The sequence below is a fragment of the Labrus mixtus genome, chromosome 5 (assembly GCF_963584025.1).
Source record: "Labrus mixtus chromosome 5, fLabMix1.1, whole genome shotgun sequence".
Classification (NCBI taxonomy): domain Eukaryota; kingdom Metazoa; phylum Chordata; class Actinopteri; order Labriformes; family Labridae; genus Labrus; species Labrus mixtus.
In genome coordinates, this window is record NC_083616.1 from 17,746,026 (window position 1) to 17,772,977 (window position 26,952).

General features: G+C 39.5%; 1 protein-coding gene across 5 annotated transcripts in view; it reads right to left on the minus strand.

Annotated features, from left to right (window-relative positions):
• kank1a (KN motif and ankyrin repeat domains 1a) overlaps positions 1-26,952 on the minus strand; it is a 53,744-nt gene that overhangs the window by 8,356 nt on the left and 18,436 nt on the right. For 2 of the 5 annotated variants that reach the window (XM_061038285.1, XM_061038286.1), the window contains exons 2-3: positions 16,456-16,585; positions 3,430-6,081 (exon numbers count right to left, since the gene is read on the minus strand). In XM_061038285.1, coding sequence (XP_060894268.1) covers positions 3,430-6,081; positions 16,456-16,492 — 2,689 coding nt within the window. In that variant the 5' untranslated portion in view covers positions 16,493-16,585. Of the gene's footprint in view, positions 1-3,429; positions 6,082-16,455; positions 16,586-19,650; positions 19,698-20,835; positions 20,922-22,021; positions 22,073-26,952 lie in introns of those variants that run through there. The other 3 variants (XM_061038288.1, XM_061038289.1, XM_061038287.1) reach the window with 3 other exon arrangements.

Sequence of the window (26,952 nt, forward strand, 5' to 3'; positions counted from 1 at the left end):
TGGGGGCAGCTATGCACAGAACGTTTGATGCTATTAAAAGATACTCAAGGTGTTTGGATGTTACTGAACACTAGAGAAGTTAAAAAGACAAGGTAAAGATTCCTTCTAATTATAATGTTTTAAACTGTTTCAAGCAAAGGATTGAAGGGAATCATTTTCAGCCTTATATGCCAGTTTTTATAATCAATACATTCCTGTGAGTGATGTTTGTATGTGTTCAAAAGTCACTTGTACATATTGTTTTATCTCATTTTATTCTGTTTAAATCTAATTATCTGAAAGCTGTATGTGTGTGTACATAAGTTTGTTAACTGAGAACTGCTATGGTTTTTCTCACGTGACCAATTTCTTTATGTCTTTCATTTTCCCCTTCTTTATTTACGACCTGATTTCACTGTGGCAGCGTTCAGCAGGAGAATAATAATATCGTTTGTTTCTGTGCACCAGTGTGATGTGAGCATTAGTGTGTAGAAAGACTCAGCGTGTGGTCAGGGAGTTGTGCGTTTGTCATCACAATACTTCACAAAAACACAGATGAGCATTAATGTTTTGTTTAAATATTGAATTCTCAGTTAATATTCGGGGTCAGGGACATTGACTTCAACTGATTTATATGCCCAGATGATGATGAACATCTTATTGACAAGATAAATCCTAGAAGTTTTCCTGAATATCTAATTAACTATTCACTATAGTACACACTTCAGCCAATAATACTTCTCAGTTGTGCTAATAAAGATGAAGAAGTTTCTACTTCATGTATTTTGAGAACTCAGGACAAGAACAGCCATGGATACATGTGTTTTTCTCATACAATAGTTTTCAGATTGTTAGTTTATTATTCTTTAATGGCTGATAAGAGCTTTGTTATCTTGCTGTAATAAATCTAAATGAAGGGAAAACAAAGGTTGTTTCCTCTAGTCACTATAAACGGCCTAACAGAGATCAGGATATCATTAAGATTCTTTTTTAAACTACACATTAATGATAAACACGAGTCTGTACAATACTTTTCAGGTTTGAATCCTCCCTAACAGTCAAGAAAATTGACTATAAAGGTGAAAAAAAAGAGCAGAGATGAAAAAGTCTTATTTAATGATAATTCTCCCATTAGCAGAAGAAAAAAATTGCTTCTTTTTTTTATTTGCAAGATAAACTATTAAATGAATACACAACTGTTTTACTTTCTATTCAAATCTGAAAATGAGAGCTAATTTTGTCAAAGTCCCACCAAGATGAGAACATCTTTCAGATGTCAGATTTTACGGCTGAATGCGACCACACGTTGGTCGCAGGGAAGAGTTTAGAAAGGAGGAAGAAAAGGTTAGCGGATGTAAACAAGGATGGTCATGATGATTTGTGGCAAGAGTTACAGTTAAATACAAAACCCACACCTTACACATTTATTGATTTCTTTTTCAGATCTTCATATTGCATACAACAAAAAAAAAAAAAAAAAAAAAAGGAAATGTTTCATAAAAGAGCTTTAAAACCTCCTGAAAGATCTGATATTTGTTTGGCATCTCACGGTGTGTTTGATTCAGAAGATAGCCTAAAGAAAGTGACAATTTAATTAAACTACATCCAACAGACATCAAGAAAAGGAATTGTTTTGTTTTCTGATTTTAGTTTTTTGATTTTTTTCTTTTTATAGTTGTTCTGACCGAGCCCTAAGAGTTCAGTACTGTCATTATACATACTGTTAGTGGACAGGAACAAAGTTTGGTAAGTTAATTCTTTATCCCAAAAGAGGCCAGCAACTGACCAGAAACAAGCTCGCACACAACTCAGACAATCAGCCGACATTCATGTTTCCAGCCAGCATGAATGCATGTTATGCAACTCAGAAGGAGCCATGAATCAGCATCAGCAGTGAGGTGTGAGTGAAGGCAGGACGGCCCGCTAAAAAAACAAGCAGCCCATTGGTGCAACATTACTGGTTCCCAAAAAGGAATGAGCTCATTGTTGGTTCACATCCAAAGCCCCCGCTGCATATTTCAGGGTCAGAGATAACTTTGGCCTGTCTGATCCTATCAGGATTCTCTTTAAACACGGTGTGAACTCTGACCAGCTCCTCTACAGTACAGTTTAAATGTGCACCGTTTAACAATATCTCATTTTGTCACTACGTTATGGAAATATACTGCTTTATTTCCCTCTGGATAACCCTGCTACATTATGATGAATTTGTGAAACACTTGAGAGAATGACTGAAAACTATAATTAACAGTTTTAAAAGCAACTTCACAAACATTCTCAATACCTTACTATTTTATAGCTACAATAGATAAGGATAACCCCAATTTCCTTAAAACAAAATCAAATACAACACTAAATAAATGGTAAAGTAAGGATTCAAAAATGCACTGATTTTGGATCAAATGTATACCCACTATATTTTGTCCCCTTTGTTAATTTAATACAGCAGATATTAATGCAGAATCTATATGGTTAGACTTTAGTTTGTTAATTTATGTGTAGTGTTTATTTTTATTTTTAGTGTTTATTCAAACAACTTTGATTCATAATCTGTTGGATTCTGGTTTTCCTGCCATTGTTCTTTTTGTAACACGGTGATTTCAGACACTGTAGGGATTTCAGTTTAAAAGGGAAGTGTTCCCATTTTTCAATGAGCTCTATACCATCACACTGTGTGAAGAATGGTTGCACCCAGAGCCCCCCTGTTCAAAGCTGGCACAAACTACTTTAAAAGTAAAACGTCTTCCTGCAGCATAGAAAAACAAGTTCCACAAGAAGAACCCCTTTCCAGCCGTGAAATACTTCTTTAAAAAGATAACCTGTGGAGTTGATGGCTTGTAGCAGCAGCACTGGAGAGCAGTTTTGTTTTACACATGGGGTCACACACATCCCTGACAGTGGGCTCACATTATTTCACTGGTGAAATGTGAAAGAGATGCTTGGTGACCAGAAATGTAACAATATGCTAAAAAATGGCAGTAACATAAGGAATACTGTCTGATGTTTTTTTATTAAGAAGAAATTATTCTTTTGCCCGAAAGACAGTGTGCATTAAAATATAACAACTTGAAACATTTGATTTTTTAAACTTAAATGGTAAAAAATAATTTTGTCTTAGCTCATTATCATCAAAATGCTACGCTATTAAACTAGAGACTTTAAAATAAGTTTAATTGATTGGTTTATTATGCAACAAACTCTCGCTCTATCCTAACAAATCTTAAACACACCCTCAGGCACTGACTATCTCTTGCTCAAGTAGTCAGTGTGCTTATTTGTGTGTGACTGTGTGCATTTTCTGTTGTGTGTCCTTGAAACTATGCTTTGATTGCCTGACATGACTTAAAGCCAATTACCACAACAACAACAACCACCACTTGTGCTTTGGCAACACTTGTGAGCATGTGGAAACATTAGCATCCACAGTGCTGGATGTGCTTCACTTCTCACCTTTGTTTGAGTTCACAGCATCTGACTGCAGCTTCAGGATGTCCTCCACACTCCCGTACTTCATGACAGAGTTGATAGACGAAAGCGTGCTGACCAGCTGACTGTTGATGGAACCAAACTGGGTCTGAGGTTGGCCAAAGGCCTCAGCGAGCTCGCTGTAGTTCTCTGCCAACAGCATTTGTTGCTCCTGCAGCAGCTTCTGAACCCTTTCAATGTAATGGTCAAGTCCGGCTTCCCCCTGGTCCTGAACTTGCGTTTGTGCGGTCTCTGTCTTGGTTGTGGTCTCCACTGTCTTTTTGCTGCAGCTCATGACAGATTCAGCGGCCTGGGAGGGGCCGCATGCTATGTTCCTGGTTTTTAATCCAACCAAGAAGTTCTCTTGGATGCTAACTGGCCCCACCCCACATTCTTTGGTTTTAGTAGAGCTTGATATGCCAAGGAACGACTCCGCATCAGTGGAGGTTCCAACAGCAACCGAACGAGTCTTTGCTGTTGGGTGAACGTCTTTGACAAGTCCTTCTCCTGCAGCAACTGTCCTGGTTTCATTCACAGCCGTGTTGGTTTGCTTGTCACAAGTGACCAATGACATATCTGTGAAAGAGTCAGTCAGGACAACTGTCTTTGTATTGGTTGATTTGCACGCTACTTCAGTCTCAGTATTTGTCTGTTGAGTCGCTGACTCAGGAGCAACCATGACACAAGCGTCCACTTTACGGACAACATCTGGATCAGTTCCTTGCGTCACTAGTGTCTTTATAGGACTCACTACTACGTCCACAGAACAATCTCCACAGCCGATTGTTCTCGACTCTTTACTCAGCTCCGTCATGGGTTTGCAGAGAGCCAAGCTGTCAACTGATTCCTCTGTGTTAATTCCAACCTCGCAAACATTCATCTCTGTGCCTACTTGCTTGTGGCACATCTCCAATTGTCGACCTACACACTGATCACGTACCTCCACGCGCTCATTCACCACCCACCGGTCCATCGGGATATCCGGGCCTGAGGACACACTCTGCACACAGGGTTGACAGGACACTCCTATGGTGTGGCTTTGAGGGGTTTTAGCCGTGTTAAATTCCAGATGGTCTCCCACTCCCTGGCTGCGCGTCACGATTTTGGCCTCCACGCAGGCGTTGTACGTCTCCGGCCTGGCCATCACACCTTTGTCTGCCTTTTTCTTGTTTGATCCACCAGCAGCTTGGAGCTCAAGCTTCAGCTTCCCCATCTCAATTTGGTGAGTGCTTTCTTTGAGCTGCACCTCCAAGCGATAGATCTTCTCTTTCAGGGCTTCGATGGTCTGCTGCTGGAGCTCAATCTCCTTCTCGGCCTCAGTCGTCATACCCAGCATGGCCTCGGTCACGCCAACTGATGCGTTGCGCACTTCCTGTTGATCCGTTGCAACTCCTGCGTCCTGGAAAAGTCGTTCATTGGTCAACTTCCTCTGAGCGATAGGAAGGTTGTTCATGTTCTCATCAGTGACAATTCCAATGGATTTTTGATGGGCCTGGTTTTGCGTGATCTTATGAGGCTGAATTTCGTTAACATTATTGTCCAGCGTGGTCTTCTCCAGAGCTTGGACCTCAGCGGCCAGACGTCTAAACTCCTCAAGCCGCTGAGTGCTCTGTTCTTGGGCTTCGGGCTCCATAATGTGCAGCTCTGTTTCTTTTTGGATGTGGGCTTGATTCTCCATTTGGTCAGCGCTGCCTACACTGAAAGAGCGTTTGCGGAAGGCACCAGGACCTTGATTTTTTGACTGAGCAGCCAATTGTCTTTTCTCTTCTTGGAGAACAGCAATCTTTACTTGCAAGATAGGAATGGTTTTCACCTGCCCCTCTAACTCTTTCAGCTTCTTAAGGGCCACAACCATCTGCTCCCGGATTTGTTGAAGGTGTAAGGGGCTGACGTTTGTGACAGGTGTGGCCATGCCGGAGCTCATGGGGCTGTGGCGGATGGAGCTGCCCATGGATGGCGGGTAGTAAGGGTTATACTCTCCATTTGGGTGGCCGTTGATGGGAAGAGGATGATGGGTGCTGGGGGAGATCTGGCTTGGGGCCATGGAGCCCGAGTAAGACGAGAGTGAGCTGCTGGAGCCCATGCCTCCAAAGCTGGCGAGGCGGCGGCGAGGCATCGGAGGCTCGCTGTGCTGCTGCATGAGCAGACGCTCCTGTTCAAGTCTAAGACGTGTCTCCATGAGGGTCCTCTCCACTTGTGGGTTGTGACGAGGGGTGAACCTTGGCGAAGGAGGTGGCAAGAGCTGTTTTTGCTCTGTTATGCTCAGGTAGGATTGCTGCAGGGGGGGCTCAGAGGCTGCCCTGGGGAGGGTGGGGGTCAGTGGTGCGGACGCATGGGACCTGGAGCTGAAGAAGACTGGGGACTGCTTCCCGTCGCTGTTGGAGGAGGACAAGGAGTCTGTGGAGGTCCATTCAGCCTGAGTAGTGCCCCCGCCAGTGCTACCCCGAGGCACCGACAAGTGTTTGGCCAGTTTGGGCTTCCTCTGAATACTCAGCTTCTTGATGGTGTTGCCCCTCTCAATGTCATCAACATATTTGAGGAAGTCCAGGTCTAGCTGATAGCCATAGGGAGTTTCAACATAGTAGGGGGCCACAGCATCCTTCTCGTCTCCTGTGCTGGGGCATTTTTGTCCTTTTTCTGAAAATAGACAAAGAGGACATCATTTTAGTGTTTTTTTTTTTTTCCCAGACTTAAAATACTTTTTTCTGCAAGTCTATGGATGTAACATACATGTAATTTAAAAATAAACTAACACTTGAATTGAAAAGGATGCAGTTAGTGTCTTTTTTAAAAAGCCCCTGAAACATCTTGGTGTCAGTTTAAGTGTTAAGTGTTTCCTCAGCCACTGACAGTCCCCCTCATTTGACAGCACAAGTACAAACACGTCTCAAGTTTCTCACATCCCTGCTGGAAAGCGTGAGTGATAATCATTTTGGCAAGTGGTGGTTTTAAGTCAGCCCAAAACTATGTGTGACATAAGAATGCAAAGCCAACACAAAACCACAAAAAGCTTAATCAACTTCAAAACAAGAACAGATTTTGTAATACTTGTATAATTTAGCCTTGTGGGGTTTGTGTAAACCAAAAAGTGATAAGCTTGTGACAAACAGGCTGTTGTTTACAAAGCTTGGACCAGACACGAGCCAAAGGGGTCAGCAAGAAAGAAAAACACACAATGTAAATGTTTTCTAGTCCAAAATCCATCCTTAATGCAAACATTTGAGGTCAGAGGCACAAAGGAGCCACAGAGAGGTAAACTAGACACATTTTTAAAAAAACATGCTACAATGGATTTTTAAAACTCTACAGATTCTTACAGATCAATGAAAGCTGCTTAAATCAAAGTCCAAACTCCACATATGAAGCAGAAAACATCAGACGGATATGTGTGAACAGAGCCAGCCAGCTTTCCAGGCCATTAGGAGCCTCCACTACGCTCCCACTGTGTCAGCTAAATGCAGCGTCTTGTTCTTGGTATGCATGGAACTCTTTCCCGACTAAAGCAAACACAGGCTGGAAATAAACAGCCCCGCTCTTCCTCTGCAGTCCACCCAGCTCCTGCCACTTCTCCCGTCAATCCTTTCCATTCACAGGAGGGAATTACAAGACTAAGCCTGCTGTGCTAAACCCTCACAGCCCTGTTGTTCAAGCTTCACTCACCTCAGACCAACAGCCCACTCTGGACTTTTTCTTCTTCACTCCTTCTCTCCGTGTTTAGAGGATCAGATACACTGTACTGTGGTCAGTGTTTTTGAGCTGCACTTCTGCTGTTTCTCCTCACTCCCTGCACTCTTTCTCAATCCTCTCCATAAGGGGGAGAAAAAAGTTCCACTATTGGTGTAAAGTAAGCACAGCACTGCACAGGCGCACTATTGGACAGTTGCCTCCTCCAATCCTGTGAGGTTCTGAGACCAACACTTCCATACCCAAATGAGAGTCCTGTTATTCAGGGGAGGGAAGGTGAACACATGACTGTAACAGCCTGTTGTTGAGACAAATAGCTTAGCTACTGAACATGTCAAACTTTTAAAAACCTGGTTTATACTGTGGCCCACTTTGGAGCACAAACTTTCAAATACAGAAGTGTAAGTTATAATACACACTGAATTTTGGAAGCAACATTTTTTTTTTCACTTGATAAGAATCCTTTAGTGAGCTGAAGTTTACTTCAGAAGTAGTCTTCACATGTCTCTCAAGAAAAGCTGCAATCAGCGTGTTTTTTTTTTCTATCAATGACTTTATTCACTTTTTAAATTGTGAGTAGATGAAAGGCAAGGACATACAAAATCACAAGTCACAAAGTGTGAAACATACGAGGCTGCTGTTAAGATATTTAATCATATTCAATCTAGAATCAGACAAAAAGCAGCATATCTACTTAAGAACTATGCTATGAGAACTATACATTCCTTAATGTACCAAAAAGTTAGAGACTATTTCTTTCCATCCATTTACTTTTTCATCCCTCGTTTTAACAGCTGCTGTTTCCCTTTACAGTTGTAGTTTTAATAAATTACTGATCAAATGTTTAGTGAACAGTGATTGGTAAATCCACAGAGAATAAACATAAATGGCAAACATTCTTTTTTTGGTTTCCGTTTGGAATAGTCTTAAAAAAGAAACCTCAATCCAAAAGAAATGAAAACCTTCTAATGGTTTAAACCTACATTCAGATTTATAAAAAAAACAACAACATAAAAGCAAAAATTAAGTTATGAACAAAGCTGGAATTAACAAATGTTTGTTTTTTTCTGAATAAATGAAGTAAAAATAAATATTCTTGAGAATTTCTGTTGTATTATTCAGAATAATCATAAGAACTGTGTTTTACTGCAGCCATTTGGGGGGTATACTATAGCTGGTTAGACAAATCAAAACACCTGATGACATCAGCGTGGGCATTTAATCACTGTTTTTCAACTTTTTTTAAGGACACTTTAATGTATAAGGTTATGGGCTGCAGCGTTTTCTGCAATTCCTTTGTTTAAGTACTTATTCAAAGATGATTACAACTTTTAAGACAATGCATTCTTGACACTTTTTGCATATAAAATAAGCTCTTCCACAAATAGGCCTACATTTTAAGACAAAGCAGATATAATGTTTTCTCCGGCACTGCCCTGGTAAAAGCACATCCTGTTTTTTTCCTGGTATAAATAAATTCAGAGACAGCACAGTCACCGTCTTGTGCTGTCTGGGTTGGACGATTCCCTGGCACGAGTAACTGAACACTGACCAATCACATACACACACACACACACACACACACACACACACCGAGTAGTGATAGTCAGCGCCCTGGTACCACAGAGACCCCGAACAGCTGAGGGATGACCTCATCAACACAGGACAACTCAAGTGGGTTATGCTGCAGTGACAGGGAGCCAACAGTGACAGTGAGAGTCTGAGAGTGTGCTCCAGTTATCACCAGCTGTTAGATTGTCAATGTGACAGTGATTACACAGCAGGTAGACGGACAGAACACATTTTTACTAAATCACTAAACAGTTTTTTCTTTGCTGTTAAACTGAATGGTTAATATTTGCTGCTATATTTCCAGTTTAAGAAAAACAATACTTTCAACACTAACTAGTATTCTTTTCAATCTGCCTCAAACAGTTTGCACAACCAGCATAAGGCACATTTCCTGTGGATGAAGTGTTTCCCTAAAACATTCCACCCCAAAAAACCAAGCTCCACCAACATGACAAAGCACTCTAAGTATTTAAGGGGCCTCCACCTACTAGAAATTCTTTCTGCATTGTGTGACAGAGACAAAAGAAGATGCATTGAGACAAAGGGTTATTCATTTTTGAGTTCATAAACCAGGTAACTAACCCACTGAGATCAAGGTCTCTGTCACACCTGACCAAGAGGGCAGCAGCGCACATCATTACATGATTAAGAAACAGTGTATAAATATGTTAAGCGCGACAACATATCATATCCTTCTACAAAAATAGGTGACATATATGCATGATGAAGCAAGCTGCATGTAAAACTTGAGAAAAGAGCTGGTATTTATGGCTGTGATAAGAGGACTAAACAGGTGGCACAAATTAATGTGACAACTGCCTGACTGCAGGCTCCTTCAAGAGTGAGCCCTGTGCAGGCAGACAGAGATGAGTTGTTAAACTAGTCAGTGCATTTTGAATTCATTCTTTGTTAGCTCACATTTAATTCAACAATGTGGAAATAAAATTAATTCGACAACACTCTGAGTTACAAAAAGCTTTTGAAATATCTGTCTCCCACTCTGCCAGATGACCTGTCAGAACAAAAACGTACAGGGCTACAGGAGAAGGCAGACCTCCTCCATGTTTATTGAGTCTGATCCTTATCAAGTCCACATGTCATTTTATCTTCCACTGCCCAACTTAAATATTCCACCAAGCTTCATAAATCAGAGCCTGCCGATTTTCCAAAGCCCTACCAGACAACAAAAGAAACAACAAAGAAAACTGAAAAGTCATGCAGGGGTTAAAAACCTTATTAACTGCAGTCATACATGTATTTACTTTACTTTTTTTGCAATTGCAATGCAACATGTTACAAGACTGATTAAATATAAAGATAATATATATATATATATATACACAGATCAATGAACAGGCTTAATCAGTAAAGACGATAATCATTCATTGCTGATAGAGGTCTTTTTTGTAGGAAATATCTTGAGTTTTTCTAACATAATTCATATAATTTAAGCCTAATTTTTATTAATGAAGCTGAATATGAATTCTATTTTAATCACTTTTTTGGGAAAGAAGAGCTGGGGAAATAAAACAATAATTAAAACTTGTGAAAGGGTCAGGTCAACGACTTAGAAGACAGCATACTGAGGTCAACAAAGTTTCTTTACCCCACATTTCCGCCAGACATTATACTCATTAAAACAGCATCGACTCTTTTTGTCTTTAAAGTGATCTGCGGACCAACGTGGCTGTAAAAAGTTTTCTAACACGCCTGTTTCCAGAAGCCACTTGTTCATCTGTCACAGATGATTTTCAGGCCAGAGGCCGCTCTAACAGAAACCATGCGCTGCCGCTGACTGAGCACAGTTGTTCTTTAGATTAACTCAAACACTTTAACATCTGAAGAGGCACCAATCTAAATTGTTCACACTTCCAAAGTCTGCAACACACTGACGCACATGTTTGAGCCGCTTCTACTTTAATAGACATGTGCTTGGCCGCTAAATGCATCCAAAAGTGTGTGCACTCAACAATAAACATATTCATTTGACTTCTTTTTTAAACATATTTTGCCACACACAATCTGTTTGAGGTGCTGCATGTACTGAAATCTTTCTTCAACTTTGTTTCAGTCACTTTAGCCCCCTGAATGCTCCCTCACTCTCTGTGTTTGCTCTTAAAATATTGTGTTAAAAAGGCCAGCTCGCTCCTTGATGTTAATCTGTGAGGGAAAATATACAAGCAAGGTTTGGCTTATTTTTCCGAAAGTCTGTAAAATGTTAAATTTAGACCTTACAAAAGCCTTTTAACATCCACATTACCCCCAGAGACAGAATAAACAGGGCTACGGAAATAAATCTATCTACCAGTTGTTTGTTATACTGAAAGTTCCAGGGCTCAGAAATGTTATCTGGCTGTTTTTGGCTATTATGAAAAGGTTGATTTCTCACTTCTAAAATCGAGCAGCTCATAAACACTCACCCGCTAACTGCACTAGTTTGGGTCAATAAAGACTAAAGACATCCACTTGGCCTGAGTGCTCCCATAGAGACAGCTTTTTACTATGCCTTATGGCTTTTAATAAGTCACAGGTCTGAAGGGCTGGGCGATATGGCCTGAAAATAAATTGTTTGATTTTTTCACACCAAACTCTATTGACGATTTCAATCGTTTTATTTTTATTTTTTCTTCTTAAAAATATAAATGATAAAGGAATGACCATAACACAAATTATGCTTTTATTTTAGCAATAGAGATTCAACAAAGGCAAACTTAATTTCCCTTAGAGGATTAATACATTTACCTGAGTTTCTCTTTTGGGTTTAAAGTTCAAGCTGTATTCTTGTCTTTAAAGTGCAAAAAGTAGTTTTAGGGTGCAGCAAAAGTACAGATGATGCAGAGCCACTTCAGGAAATGCTTTGTGGTTGGGTGGGGCGTTATTTCCTTGTTAATTGTTTAGCACCAATACACCAAGTCAAATTCCTTGTATGTGTGAATGTACTTGGCAATAAAAACCTGTTTCTGACATACGTGGGGCCAACCAGCTAATCAGGAAGTAAATGAGGGGGGAGGATAGTAACTACGGAGCCCAAGGTGAGGGTCTGAGTGAGTTCAAGAGAAAATCTGGATTTTCATTTTTGAAAATCCATATTAAAAAAAGCTTGTTTTGTCTGTAAAATTGATTTATCGCCCCGCTCTACCAACCAGCCAACAAACTTTGAATGAAGCATTTGGATCAATGATTGGATACTAGAGCGAAGATCGGGCCAAAAAAATCCAGCGAATCCAGACATGTTCTCTCCGAGCCGGCCTGTCTCATTGACTGTATTTATGTTTAAATGACAGATATCTGTTCAGGTGAGATCTTCATGAGCAAAACATGAATACATGTTTTATATAACAAAACAGAGATATTGGCCAATCCTGGCTTTGAGGCGAAAATCTCTTCTCTATGAAGACACATAAAGAAAGCAGATCCTTCAAAACAGGAATATGTGTCACAGATGGGATTAATAAAAACACTGATCTGTCTTAATGGAGAAATAATTAAAAACACTACTCTTCACTGACAAAGTACAAAACTAGTATGCATGTTTTGCAAGACCTGTGTACCTCAAAAACCTTGTTGAGTTGTTCTTGTAATGTTGGAAGTATTACTTCTACTGTCATTCACATAGCTGCAGAGGTGCACAGTGTGTGCTCGAAGTGTGAGCACTACACTAAGGGCCAGATTTACTAAGATCCCAATTAAAGAGTACTAAATTGCGTGTGAGACGCGCAGCCCGAGAAAAAGGAAATCCCCAGTTTAAAATATAATGTTGGCGAAATCAGGGAAATAGGAAGAAATAAATGTCAATGTTGAAATTCTTTAGAATGCAGTGGCTGTGAATGTTCAGTTTTGTTGGCTAAAAATAGGCAACAATATAGTTGAATCATGGTGTTTCCTGTTGTCATTCCAAACATATTAACATGTGTGGGGAATAACGCGATCTGTATGCCTTCTTTTGTTGTGCGTATGTCTCCTCCTACAATAACAGCAGCCTGTTGTGCGTAACGCTGGTCTCCTGGGTTAGCACGTTCTTCAAAGGTGTTAAATACAGACGCCGTCACAATCACCGCAATTTTTGCCAGGCTTGGTAAATCGCAAGGCGTGTACTAACTTCAGTTCTTTTCTCCTCCCAGTATTTTGCACGCTAGGGCAGAAACGCCCCATATCGCATATTCATTCAAACGTACTAAATGGTCACTGCGTGTTGTTTTGCTCATATGAAAGACGCAATCCTCCTTGCGCGCCGTTAGTAGATCAGGTTAGCACTTTTTTTAGCTGGTGGTATCAAGTTTGCACATGTTTTAAGACACGCAAACCTTTAGTAAATCAGGTGAGAGTGAAGCATGATGCAAGGTCCTGGGTGGAGGGGGCTCAAGCAGCGCACACACACACACACACACACACACACACACACACACAAACACTTAAGTCACAAAACACACACAAACACACCTTGTCTCATACAAGCAGCCTGGCATTCCCTGGTTCTGCCTGGGAGCTCTAAATGCCTAATTACTCTCCAGAAAAGTAGTGCCGACGTTTGATCAACACTTCACACTGCGGCAGCTCAACACAAGGAACAGCGAGACACATCCGTCCTTATAAAGAAAACCAGGAAACAAAACAATACATACATGAAAGCTGCACATTCCTGCCCTTTTCAAACTGAACCGAGGCAGGAACAACCGACTGTGATCTATTAGCTTCTTCTAGAAAGTCACAGAGCCGTTCCAAACTCTGCTGCCAAATTCAACAACTTAACTCTGTACACGATGATGCAGACAGGAGGAAATGTTTGGGCTTCCTCTGCAAGCACTGAGGCTGCCTGAATAACTATTCTCTTAGATGCTCAAGAAGTTAGACATGTCAAAGACACAGCGAGCATGGAATCCTGTTATTTCTAGTGAACAGATGTGCAACAAGTGGAAAGATATCATCAACACTAAACAAACCAACCACAGTAAAGTCATAGTAAATAATATAAACCTCCATGTGAATCTTGGCATTCCTTATTTTGTTCAGTTATGATAACACTTGTAATGTGTGTTTAATCCACTACAATGTGACTTCTGTATTGAACATGCATCTACACTTGATCCTTCAGTGAAACACTCTTCAGCCCCTTCGGCTGCAGAAAGCGCCTCTATAATTAACAGATTAATGCACAATAAGATACAGTGTCACTTAAACAAACAAGTCCTACTTCTTTTCACACAGCTCCTTTGTTTATAGATGCTGAAAGTCCAGTTAATAAAACAAACTATTATTCTGTTTACTTTACGAAGACACAGCACCCTGCTCCCTTTGACATACATTATTATACGCTCTCTTACATAAACACTAACACACACAAACACACAATAGGAAAGTCAATAATGAGTAAGCTTGGTTAAAAAAAAACAAAAAACTTCACAATGGAGGTTTATTAAGCGACAGCTCGGTGTGTCTCCTCAGCAGAAACTAAAGCATTTCAGTGGGCTTGAAAGAGCTGCAGGGGGCTGAGGGCAGATTTCTCTGGACTCTGAGCACTTCTCTCTGCGCAATCACAGTCTGCTCTGAGACATGATTCTGCAATCTCTACAGGGTTTATTTAGGACAAAGACAAACTTTTATTGATAAGCCAAATTAGACGAGCAATCCTCCCTATTTGACCTGTTTGATTAATCCAGGGGGAAAAAAAGTGTTCAAAAGAGAAGAAATCTTCTCAGCCATTGTTTTACAGATTTTACAGATTTTTGTTGAACATAAAAAACGGCGATAAGTAGCCAACTAATGAAAATAACTGGTCGCTTGCACGCTCTTATCCTCACCAATATGTTAAGTCATAATTCGCAACTGACCTCCATCCGTCTGGCTATACAGTGAGAGAAAATAACTGCAGTTGTTGCTCATGTTCTTTTCCTCTTTCTCTTAGTTGCAGCTGCTGTATGTCTTCAAGCACTAGCTTGCTCGTTTGAGGTACTTTAAGGTCAAGAAGCCTATTATTACTACTACTGACCATTAGTGCTTTGATTTAGCCTAAATGTGAAACTAGCTCAAAAAGTACTTCATGAAAGTGGAAGTGGCATCCCAAAATATGTATACGGAGGATGGCATAGACGAGAATATCCTTTATAATAGCTGACAGGATCTGCAGCCCTATTTATACATACTCAGAAGTTTCTAGCTCCTATCAACTCTTTTTACTATCCCCACTGATTAGACACACCGCATCGTCCCTACACTAAAGCTTTAGGTTTCACTTTCTTCTTGAATTCTTTCAGTGCAACAGGTGACCACATTGTTAAGTGCAAACTCTGCAGAGAGGCTATTTTTTTAAAGTTTGCAGGAGGCGTTTAACGATGTTTGTGTAACATTCCTTAGCATTTTTCACATTTCACTATGCATCATGTGAACTTCCTTCCATTCTAAAAAAAAAAAAGGTACTATATCTATCTCGGAGTATCTATCTCTGTTGGTGTCAGACTGACGCTGGGGCGTTTAAGTGTCCTGAAAGCGTATGCTCTGCATGCTGTGCATTCCTGGGGGGATTTGGAAGTAAGAAGCTTCACTCTCTCCTGTTAGTCTGCTCAGGAATGTAAGCTGTCTGCAGGTGTGTGTTCATCGCTCCTCTTCAGCTGACAGCATTTATTTCACACTGAAGCGTCGAAATCTTTCTCTGTATGTGCGCCATGTGAACGCACACAACCTCAAAGGGTTTTAAGAGCATGACAGTTGCACAAATAAGTTTGAGAGGGGCAAATCATTCCAGAAAAAAAGATGATTTCCATGAAAAATATCAAAAAATTTAACTGGGGCGGAGAAATAATTGAAATTGCTCATCCACATATATAATAAATTATAATCGAAAACTGAAAACACAGACTTACACTTTTATACTGAGCACCATGTTTTGTTCGCTTGATGTTGATATTGTTTTTTAATCAGGTATTTTATACATGATTTTCCAGACATTAGTAATATCACACAGTTAAGCAAAAGTATGCAAAAGAAAGGCGAGGGGCGGGGTACACCCTGAACTGTTTGCCAGTCAATCACAGGGCTAACATCAATCAATCAATCAATCTTTATTTGTAAAGACAGAGACAAGCAGCTTTTTGGACTTTGGGAGGAAGCCAGAGTACCTGGAGAGAACCCACTCACGCACGGGGAGAACATGCAAACTACATACAGAGAGGCCCTGTCTGATGGGGATTCAAACCAGGAACCTCCTTGCTGGGAGGCAACACCATGCAGCCTTCTGCTGTTGATGCACTTAGAAAATGTACAAACCTAAAAACATTTACTATAGACTAAATAAAGTGATTTGAATTCTCAGACTTTCATTGATGTATACTCATTTAGAAATTCCCTTCCAAAAGTGACTAAATTACTTCAGAAATGGATAGCTTGTGCACTTGTGTATGGTGTTTAGACAGAGGCAGGTGTGATGTAGGAGCTCAGCAGTTAAATATACATTCCTGATGTATGATGCCTGAAAAAAAGAAACCTAATCCACATTTAGCCTCGTTGTTTTGTTAGCCACCTATGTTGATTTTAGTGAGCATAAGCAGCGAGCACACATTGTCCCACAAGGCAGCACCGTATCATTTTACATGAAAAAGTATGCTATAATTAACCAACACAGTGGAGTGAACCGTCTACCGGGATGATAAGTGAAAGAATTAGTGAAAGATACAAACATACTTATTTCACCAACTGGAACATGCTTTAACTTTTCCAATACATGCGTGAATAACATACATAAATACAAAAAGGGTTGTTTACCTGGGCCATTGCCGTTCATATGAATGGTTTGAGCCATGGCTGCAGCTCTGCACTCTCAGTCCCACAACAAGACCTACTGCGGTCATGCAACTGCCATGCATCAAGTCCAGACTACCATGCAACCTGCAAACTGAGACAAAACACAAAAAGGAAACATTTACTCACTTATCCAGTTAGTTTCACACAGTTAGGCAGCAGCAGTTATAAAAAAGATATTTGTAATTGAGAGTTCTGTATACAGGTCATTATTGTTATACCAACATGTTGTGATTAATAAATAAAATTGAATCAAAGTTATTTTCATCCAAACCACAAACCAGAAACATTCTTTACAAAACACTTTGCTCATTTAGGACTTCAGGGCTGTAGTTTTACTCTAACCTTAATCTACAAGGGGGTAAAAATCTTCATAAGATGTCTCCATCTGACGTGTACTTTGTCTTAGATTTAACAAAGGCCGTGTGTGACGGCACTGACCTCTGCGTTTTTCACAGGTGTCTTTGCATCTGACATTTATGAACATAGAGGTCCTGTGTGCACCAGCCAGCTCATTTTCAAAGAACACATTATGAGCAGGAACAAAAGAGCTATTCTCCTCTAATAAAAATGAGCCAACACCAGGGGAAAAAGTTGACTTCATGGGCTGCAGAGGGGGGCATCTGGTGGAGCAAAGATGCAGACAAGGTTGGCTCACAAAGTCGATACAGTCCGGCTCTTTTTATACTCTGTGACCTCAGACTCTATTTACCAGCAAGACTACAAGGCCCAGGCCCTTGGAGCCGCTGGCCAGCTGAACATTGGTTAATTAAAAAGGAGCCTAGGCCCCCTGGTGGTCTTAAAGAGTGTCCTTTAAGGTCCTCAGTAAAATAAGAAAGGGTTCAATTGTAAATTTAGTGATAGTCACTTAATGTTAGAAAAATAAAATCATGTAAATAAGTTCTACTGGCAAATCAATACAAACAGTAAAAACTATTTTTGGCTCTTCAAAATATCTGACAAAAGTATTAATTATCAGAAAATAAACTAAGTAGGCAACGAAGACTGAAAATTAAAGCAGTTTAGTACCTGCATTAAATCATAACTTCAAATAACTTTATTTATCTGTTAGGAACTTCAGTTGTGTAAAAGAGCACACAGCTCAGCACAAAAAAAAAAAAACAACAACACACGAATCAACACCCAAAGTGCATTCAAAAGGGCACTGAGTAAGTGAAGGTTGTTGGTCGTAACAAATGATGCTTACCGGGTCAGATAAATAATGCTAAAAATTCTATTACAGGTAACAAGAATAAACAAATAGGTGTTGACCCTTTAGTTTTGTCCTCTTGTGTAAAACTAAAGGGACACTAAAAAGATGTACACAAAACAGCATCCAAAGAATATCCATAAAGATGGACCAATTCACTTCATTCAAAACTACACTGAATGACAAGCTTATATTAATTCAGGATTGTAATTTAAGACCGCATCAGTCTTATACTAAATCAATTAAACTCAAACAAGGTCTTATTTCCCTTAATTCAATCTACACAGTCGATTTGTTTCAACTTGTTTGTTTTTTGGCTTCTTTGACTAAAAACGTGTTATTAATAAAAATGCATAGCCTGTAAATCTAAACTTGTCAATGAAGTAGTCCTGCTTGTGTTGACTTGTGTTGACCAGCTACTTCAGTAGAAAGTGCATCACAATATCTCAACTGTGTGCTGTGCACGTGTTTCTGCAAACCTGTTGAAGAGGAACAACTGACTGCAGATCAATAAAAATCTTTGAGAAAATACGTGAACGGTCACTGTCACCTCACATGTTTATCTGCGTTTACACTATACACCCATAAAAAAAAACCTGCGCAGCAATGACATCAGGGTGATCTCTCTAAATCCCAACTGTGTGTCATCCCGAGGACTCATTTTAGACCTGATACATAGAGGGATAGGAATAGAGCACACTGGACTCTGTCCTCAAATAGACGAGGACAGAGTGTCAGAGGGCTGATGTCCACACAGACCAAAAGTACTGGTCTTCTTTGATGTACAAATCTAAGAGAACAAATCCTTTCTTTGTCTGGTTTTATATTCAATAGTAATAATGCCAAAATATGATCTGAAGCATCATCATCATTATCACAGGTGTTATTTACATTGGAAAAATCTTCAATATGCAACATACATTTGTGAAAACTATCAGTTAATCACATACATGTAAGTTAAAAAAAAAATGCTTCCACTGAAATAACATGTTATCAGAAATGTTTGTTATGTAAAACTCTGATATTAAGGAAAACATTTTCGTTGTTCTTGGTTTGATTTGCCGCCTGCAGACCCAGGCATGCAAGCTGATATTATCTAGCGTTCCGCATGGCCTCTAATGACCCCTCAACCCAACCATGAGACTAGATGGATGGCGAGAGCCCACACATTACCGGGGTTATCAAGTGGGCACCTCCCTTCATCTGGGCTTTGTCAAGTTAGGCCCATGATACCTCGGGAAGGCATGACAGTTAGCCACCCCCCTCCATGCCAGCTCTCACCGCCCGTAACACCCACCTGCAGAACTTCTGTTATCACATTCTTATGTTCAAAGCCCAAACAAACTACAAACACACAACTATTACTGGAGCCAAAATAACAGAAGAGAAAAAAGCAAAGCTTAATACTTCCAGGAAAGTTTATGAAAATTGGTCCCTTAATTTGAATGTAATCCTGATAACAAATACCCGTGGTGATAGTACAAACAGTGAGAGATGTCAGCAATGTATTTTAAGCCCCACAGAGTGAAGATGCTTTTAATGTGTTGAACAGCAACTTTATGCTGTTGTTATTGGCTAGTCGATAGTTAAACTCCACATTATTTACATACTGACAGAAGCGGTCCTAACTGTATACACATTGTCTAAATCATGAATCACATGTAACAACATAATGTGAAATGTCCATTCATAACCTGTGGGAGTGTGCGTATGAAACAGATGAAACCATAATAAATATAGCAACAAAGTAGTCACAGCAACATGTCACAGCGACCCACATGCCAATACCTCGGGGATAATCCCAGTCTACCAAAGCAAGTGAAAATATTTCACGTTCACGTGCAGCTCTGGCGGACGTGTTTACTTAAACATCCAACTGAATTAGTAATGTCAAGCTCTTCTTGCAAACTTCATGCACAAATCTCTAATGAACCAAACATGAGACTGACCAAACATCTCCCAAGTGTCCTCTTCCATGTGATGCCAAAACACAAACCTGAAGGAAGGAGCACGAAAGTGTCACATAAAAATAAAAAAAATGATGTATCTAAACCTGCAATCTGTCATCCAAGTGGCATAACCGACTGGAAAAAAAAAAAAAAAAAACCCTGACAAATAAGGATGGTGTTTTAATTATTTCCTCTTCAACGCCTATGAGCGGGTCTCCCAATAAATTCTAAATTAAAAACAAAGCTGATAACAAAGTCAAAAAGTCAAAAGTCAAAAGAGACAACAGCTTCAAACTTTGGGACTGTTTCGCGAGCCAGTTTACCCCCCGGAGAGGAGACGTAGACGTAAACGGTGCGAGCGGAAACAAAAGCGAGGTAAACGTGGAGGCATAAGAGGGGAAATAACCACAATAAAGGGGAAAATTGTACTTTGTTACTTTTGTTTATTAAAGCTGTTTGTTTCGTATTTACTGTCATTACTATTTCTCTTACATAGAACATATTACTGTGATTTGTAATACCATTTTCAAAGATGATTTAGGCGTATTTGATCCTTTCTTCCTGCTGTGTTTCTTTTTTTTTTTAAACTGGGATGTCTTGGCCAGATCCTACAGACAAGAGATTTTAATTGGAGTAAAATTCGTAGTTGAAGGAAGTGTTAAAAAAAAGGGTGTGGTGGTTTATAGGTTATCTTATGAGACCTAAAGAAGTGATTGATCAATGGACTGCATATAAAACTGGAAAAAAAACATCAAAGCACCATTGACAAAAACATAATAAAAGTTTTTTAGTTTTTAATAAAATAATTAGTCTGCACTTTATTACTCTCTCTCTGCTCTGTTTGTCACATCTGACAGCAGACACGACACTAAGTTGAGTCAAACTGGGTGGACTCACTTCAAAGAAAGCTCTTTTTTTGAGACCTCAATGTCACATGGAAAGCTTCTTATTTTAAAAACAGTCACTGAGGCCTATCACATGACATTTCTGGTACTTTTTATCCAACATATGTGTTAATAGTAGATTCTTTAAAAAACAGCAATGTTTTGCGTCGGTATAAAGTGAGGTTTAAAGTGAAAAAAGTTAGTATAGTGGCACAGAGTAAAGCTGCAGGATCTGATACGGTATATTCTTTGTTTTTTAAACTTCAAACAATCTGCTCTTCTACCAGTTCATGCAGCTTACCTGTAACTCTCATTCTAACTTGTTCCCACAGTACGCAGGTAGCAAACACGACTGAGTCCAAAAGACGCCTGACAACCAGCAGCTCTCATGGGCGAGAGGGATAAGTTTCTTGGCTAAGATTAGAAGACTTCCTCAGATGACAGCCAAACGATCTGTGTCCTATAAGAGGAAACAGGACTTTAGGCTGTTGGGGCAGAACTGACCCCTGTGCTGGGCCTCCAGGTGAAGGACATGGCGAGCTAATGCCGTTAAGAAACCTGCGGCCACTCCTCACATCGCTGAACTCTAACCGAGGGCTGAAACACAGCTAATGAAGCAGACAATAGGACGTAATGGAAAGCTTTCATGTATGGTTACACATTAACCAACACTGAGGATCCCTTCATCCCTCAGAGTGCTGGAGGTAAAAAAGAAAAAAACATCAATGACCAAGTCTTTTACCGAGCCCATGACCAGAGGTTTCAAGATTTAAAAAAACACAAAAGAAATGTGAATTCAGGGGTAAATTAAATCCTGAGAGAGATTTTACATGAAAAACTTGTTTTGGACATGTATTAAGATTTAGTCACCGTGAAGTAGAGCTGTAAAAATGTGACAATTTGAAATGTGTCTTTCCATTAGAATAACTGCAATGGTGCAAACTAGACGCAGATACCGATGCATAGTGATATAACTTTGATAGGTTTATACAGGGGGATGTGTTTTGTGCCTCCAATTCTTCTTCTTCTTTTTTTTTTATTACTGTGTGGGTGGAACTCCAAAAGTTCATACTAGACAGTAAACACACTTAATGTTAGTAACGGTGTGTCTAACTGAAATAACTATATCAACAAACCATCACCTGCTTTGTCCAGCATAAATGTGCCTTGGTAACATTTAAACTAGCATACTATCTAATGATTTAATGTTCATTGGAATACCTCCAAAGAGCCTTTAAATACACACAGTTGACATACATTTGTAGGGAAATGTGGACAGGAGCAACGTTTTGTAAATGTCTAAATCAAGTGTGTTACTGCTGTAATGTCATAGCGGTGATTAGCTGCTTTGAAACCAGATACAGCCAAACAGCACCTTAACTTACTACAAGCAAACTATAAATATATCCCATTAAAAAGAGAAATCCAAATCTTTACAAAGACATCTTTACATTAAGGGGAAACACAAGAGCTCAACAAAAACTCACCATTAACTCTCAACAGAACAGGACGGGGAGATTTTTAACAAGCTAACCTAAGTGAGACTCAAAGAGTACGACGTGTCTGAAGAACGGAAATAAAAACAAACAGTCGACGTCACGGCTTCAGAAGACATAAACCAGAGTTACTTGTTTGGCCCCTCCTCTGAAGTTATATAAATATGAAACACATGCCGCTTTCAGAGAGACATGAGCTGCAGGTGTCTTGTCTGCTGATTTACTGTGACTCAGGTTAGGTTACTCTCCACAACGAGGAGCGTGCGTCTGTGGTTGACATGCTCAGAGCCTGAATGACACAATGGACAAACAAACAGATATAAACTACAGGTATGAAAACACAGTTAGATATCCTGCTTTTGATCTTTACCATGAACATAACCAGTGATAGTTGACTTAAATACAAATATAATAGAAGGTGATAAAAAAGCAAGTCAAAAGTCCTTCATCAAAAACTGGATCTACTGAAATTAAAGTTTCAGCTCGTACTGAAAATCAAGAGGGATGGGACACATTAAAATACTTAAGCACTGAACAGGAAAGCACCGAACATGGGGGGGACAGTCTTCTCCAAAGCGGGGATGACATGCGACACTCGAACCCACAGACGCTGAACAGAGGACTATAGCCTCTGTACATGGGGCGTGCGAGCTTTAAACAAGCTTTAATTTTTGACTGTGCTGTTTTTTTTTTTAATAAGTGGTTTATATTCTATAATTCACTTAGCAGACATTTTTATCCAAAGCGACGTACAACAGAGAGTGTTGCTGTTGAAACCTGTGTGTTATGATGCTTTGTTTGTTGACGTGTTCCTTCTATGGCGTTTTGATCTATTTTTAACTAATGTCCAGTGTCTAATAATCTATTATTATTATTATTATTATTATTATTATTATTATTATTATTAGAGATGGGACCAAGCTGATCTATTATCAGTATCATGTCCGATATTGAAGTAATTTGCGTATCGGATATCGGACTGACGGTGTCGATCCACGTCACCGGTCAAGAAAGATTGTTTAGCGCTTTAAACATCCTCCACTCGCACAGACTCACTCTGAAAGACGTTCAGACTGAACTGTAAGAAGTGCCCATAAATTGTCTCCATGGCAACATTCAGATGAGATGGAACAGCTCTCTCTATATGTTCAAAAGTCGATTCTTACACTTCAGTTTAAAACTTTGAATTTGAAAAATTTGTTCCTGTTTCTTGTTTGTATGTAAAGCCAGCACAATGCAATACAATGCTGGGTTTACTACAGCTTTGTGTAGCCTTACTCTTACTACCAACTATAACATTATTAGTGATGATGTCAAAATATCTGAATCAGTATCGGTACATATGTATAAGAATCGGATCGGAACTGAAGAAAAGTGGGTCGGTGCTTCTCTAAATATTATTATTATTTTCATAATTTTAGGAAAACAGATATTCATGTATCGTTGACTTGATGATTTATCAATTAAACACAGAGTAAAGTTGCTCTTTTTGTAAAGTGAGACAACATTTGTTATGAATTGGCGCAGTTCAAATTAAGATTGATGTTTGATGACAATGATCCCGTATTATTAATCCTGGGAAGGAAATATTCTCCAAATTAAAATATCTGACTCCACAGAACTAAAACAACATTTCATGTTTAAATCCCCTTACCAAAAAAGGAAAAAAATGAAGTGCAGAGAATTATTGGCATGTGATGTGGAAAGGAAGCAGATTGAAACAAAATGAGTGGCCACAAAAATAGCAAACACTGCTGAAGAGCCTCTTCAGAGCCAATGATTCATCTGTCCACTCTTGGCTACTGTAGAACTGTGGTAGTGCAACATGCAATCGTAAAACAAACTAGTTCTCTCTGTGGCCGTATAGAGTCTATTCTGAGGTAAAGTAACAAAAAGAACATCATTTTCAATTAAATCATACTTCTGAATATCATGTTTCTTTCTGCAATTAGATACCCTTCACTCTAACACACTGGTCCTTTTAGCTTGAAGTGCTAAATGCAGGGTTCTAACTCTCAGACTTCATCTGATGATGACAAACCCATTCAGGAACAACAGTGGGATAAAGGGTTCAGGCTTGCTGCTTGTAAGATACACTCAATGAAAAAAAACATAACTTTCGAAAATGTGAATTTTTGACAGTTTCCAATGTGAAATTTTTCTTTAAAAACAAATCAGATCCAAAATGATTCGACTGTTGATTAAAAATCATGTCTTTGTTATTGCCAAAACATTTCTGTAGGCTTCATGCCCGCAGGATGTCTCGACTCGTTTGTTTATTATATAAAGAAACTGACTTAAGAAAACTCACTTCAGTGGATGTGGTGTGACACTTTTTTCCACTGTTAAAAAAAAAAAAACACAGTTCAGGTTTAGTAACATGTGTGTCAACAGTAAACAGCTTGATAGTACAGATAGGGCTGTAAAAGGTTGCAAACCCACTGCGCTGAATATTCAACAGGCTGGTTTTTCCCCTAATAAAAGTTCAGGCTGCGGCTTAAATGGAGGAAAAACGCCTGCTGAGAAACTGGGATATTGTTTTTCAGAGTATCAGTGAGGGCTCGTGAGCATCAAAACAGGATGTGTGTGTGTGTGTGTGTGTGTGTGTGTGTGTGCAGCAGCAGCGTGTAGAGCACTTTATGTTTTCAACATTTTGGGCACAGGTGTCTTTTTGAGGAGCATATTTGTGGTGGGGTACGACGGGGTAGAAATGTGTGTGTGTGTGTGTGTTGGTATTTTGGTGTGTTGGTTTAATTGGGGAACAAGCAGTGGCTACTTGTTGTCTCAGCTCTGCATCTGGCCCTCATTAAGAAATAACTTTGAAGCTTTGCAGGAGAAGCTGCTGTGCCGACTATGGAGAAGACACGGGTCACACGCCTCACTCAGGGCTGTAGTTCACTACTGTATGGAAGTGCGAGCTGCGGTATTGACCCTGGCTTTTGCTGTCCGACAGTTCGTTTCCCTTTGATGTCCTGCGTGAGCCTGCTGAGTTCACCCCTGGAGATCTTTCCTCAAAGCCTTTCAATTATCCCCGCGAGAAGGGAGGAACTTACAGGAATGAAAAGTTGACCGCGAGGATTTCTGTCTGGTGTTTTGTGAGTTAACTGGAACAAAGTCAGAAGAAACACTTCCACCAACACCTAAAGGATAAAAGTAAAGATTTCCCATCATCAGGGATATGACCAAGCTATTCTGACACAACATGTAATTACAGTACAGCTCTGTGAGACTGTAAATGCTAACGAGACAATAATGATAACAACACGTTTGAAAGGGACAGAATGACTATTTTTACCATCGCCGTTCAGCATCAGCACGCCAGCATTCGATCATTAGTACAATAGTTAAAGTACAGCTGATGTGAATGTTATTCGTCAACTTAAGGTACAAAATAGAGTCTATGCTAATGACTGAGGAAAGTAAGAAGATAAAAGTCTCACTGAGGTTTTTCAAATCATCCCGAGGGAGAGGGAGGGGCCCACAAATATCTGCACCACATGACATTGCAATGCTTCCAAATAGTTGACAAGACAAAGCCGCAAAAGTAAACCCCATGTTAACGCAAGAGGAAAAATGCAGAGAGAAAAAAGATCTCCAGGTGGGAGCTATAAAATGTTTGCACAGGGAAGAATTTAAGGATTAATTGTTTAGCCAAAGTTTTCCACCTCTTACGCTCGTTTTGCCTTCATACGAACAGGATCTGTGTCATGGCATATGTATTGATGTTTTACTTAATGAAATAGAAAAAAACTGACATTGCCATAGTTTTTCTTTCTACAGTATATATATATATATATATTACGATTATCCAAAAAAGAAAACACGAGATAAATGTCTTCTGCTCATTTTTGTATAAAGATGATCGTTATATTTTTAATCAACAAAGTATAACTTGCTCAGACAAAGATCACCACTGGGTTGCACCAACTCATTAAGGACTGACTTTTTGCACTATCTGAGGCGTTGCACCACCTCAGATAGTTGCAACAAAGGCAGAACATTTTAAATCTTACAACTAGCTTGTCGGTCCTAAGTGGTCTTTTAAATACGATTGTCATGGCGCAATGTTTTGAAGTTGGAGGAATGACAAAGAACACCTACACTGTGAGTATACTACTCTGTCCTGAATTAGAAATTACGTTTAAACTAGGCTATGTTTGAACTAACACATGCGCAGTGAAACAGCGCAGCAGTCCATAACGGGAGAGGATGAGAGAACCTTCAGTCAATCCTGTGGCTGTATAATCACACATCAAGTTATTTCTGGTTCCATCACTTTCATCTCGGTGCTATTTTTCCGCTGGTAGCAGCCGCAGAGCTTGTGCTGTGCATAACAGTAAACATAGCATTGGATAAGCACTTGGCTCGACATTGAAAAGAAGGATGATGTTAAGTACAACTGTCATTATGTTCATTCCTCTGTCTGACCTCCTCTGTGGAACCAACTTTAAAGTGCCCCAGCAAAAAAAAAAAAAAATGACTTCAGGAATGAGGATTTAAAGTTTACGGAGAAAAGTTTGGACCGTCTGTGAGACATATGTAGAATCCTGGATCTAAATCTAAAACATATTTGAAATATGTTCAAAAAGATTCATTTCAATCTGAAGAAAAATTGAAAGAAGTTTGTCCAGTGTTCATTTTATCATCGGGTGACTTAAGTGTTTACTTAAACAAAAAGACAAGTAACTGCAGGTGCCAAAAAAAAATAAAAAATACATTTACACAAAAATGAGCTCTAATCAGCAAAGGGAGCGCACTTTTATTTAGGTCAGAGGAAAAAAAAAAGAAAAGGCTATAAATACCAGATTATACAAACAGTCTATTAAAAGATTGAGAACATTTTAGTCTCTATAAAAATAAACATGACCACTTATGAACACTGCTGTCAGCCTTGTCATTAATATTAGGAGTGGAGAGCACAC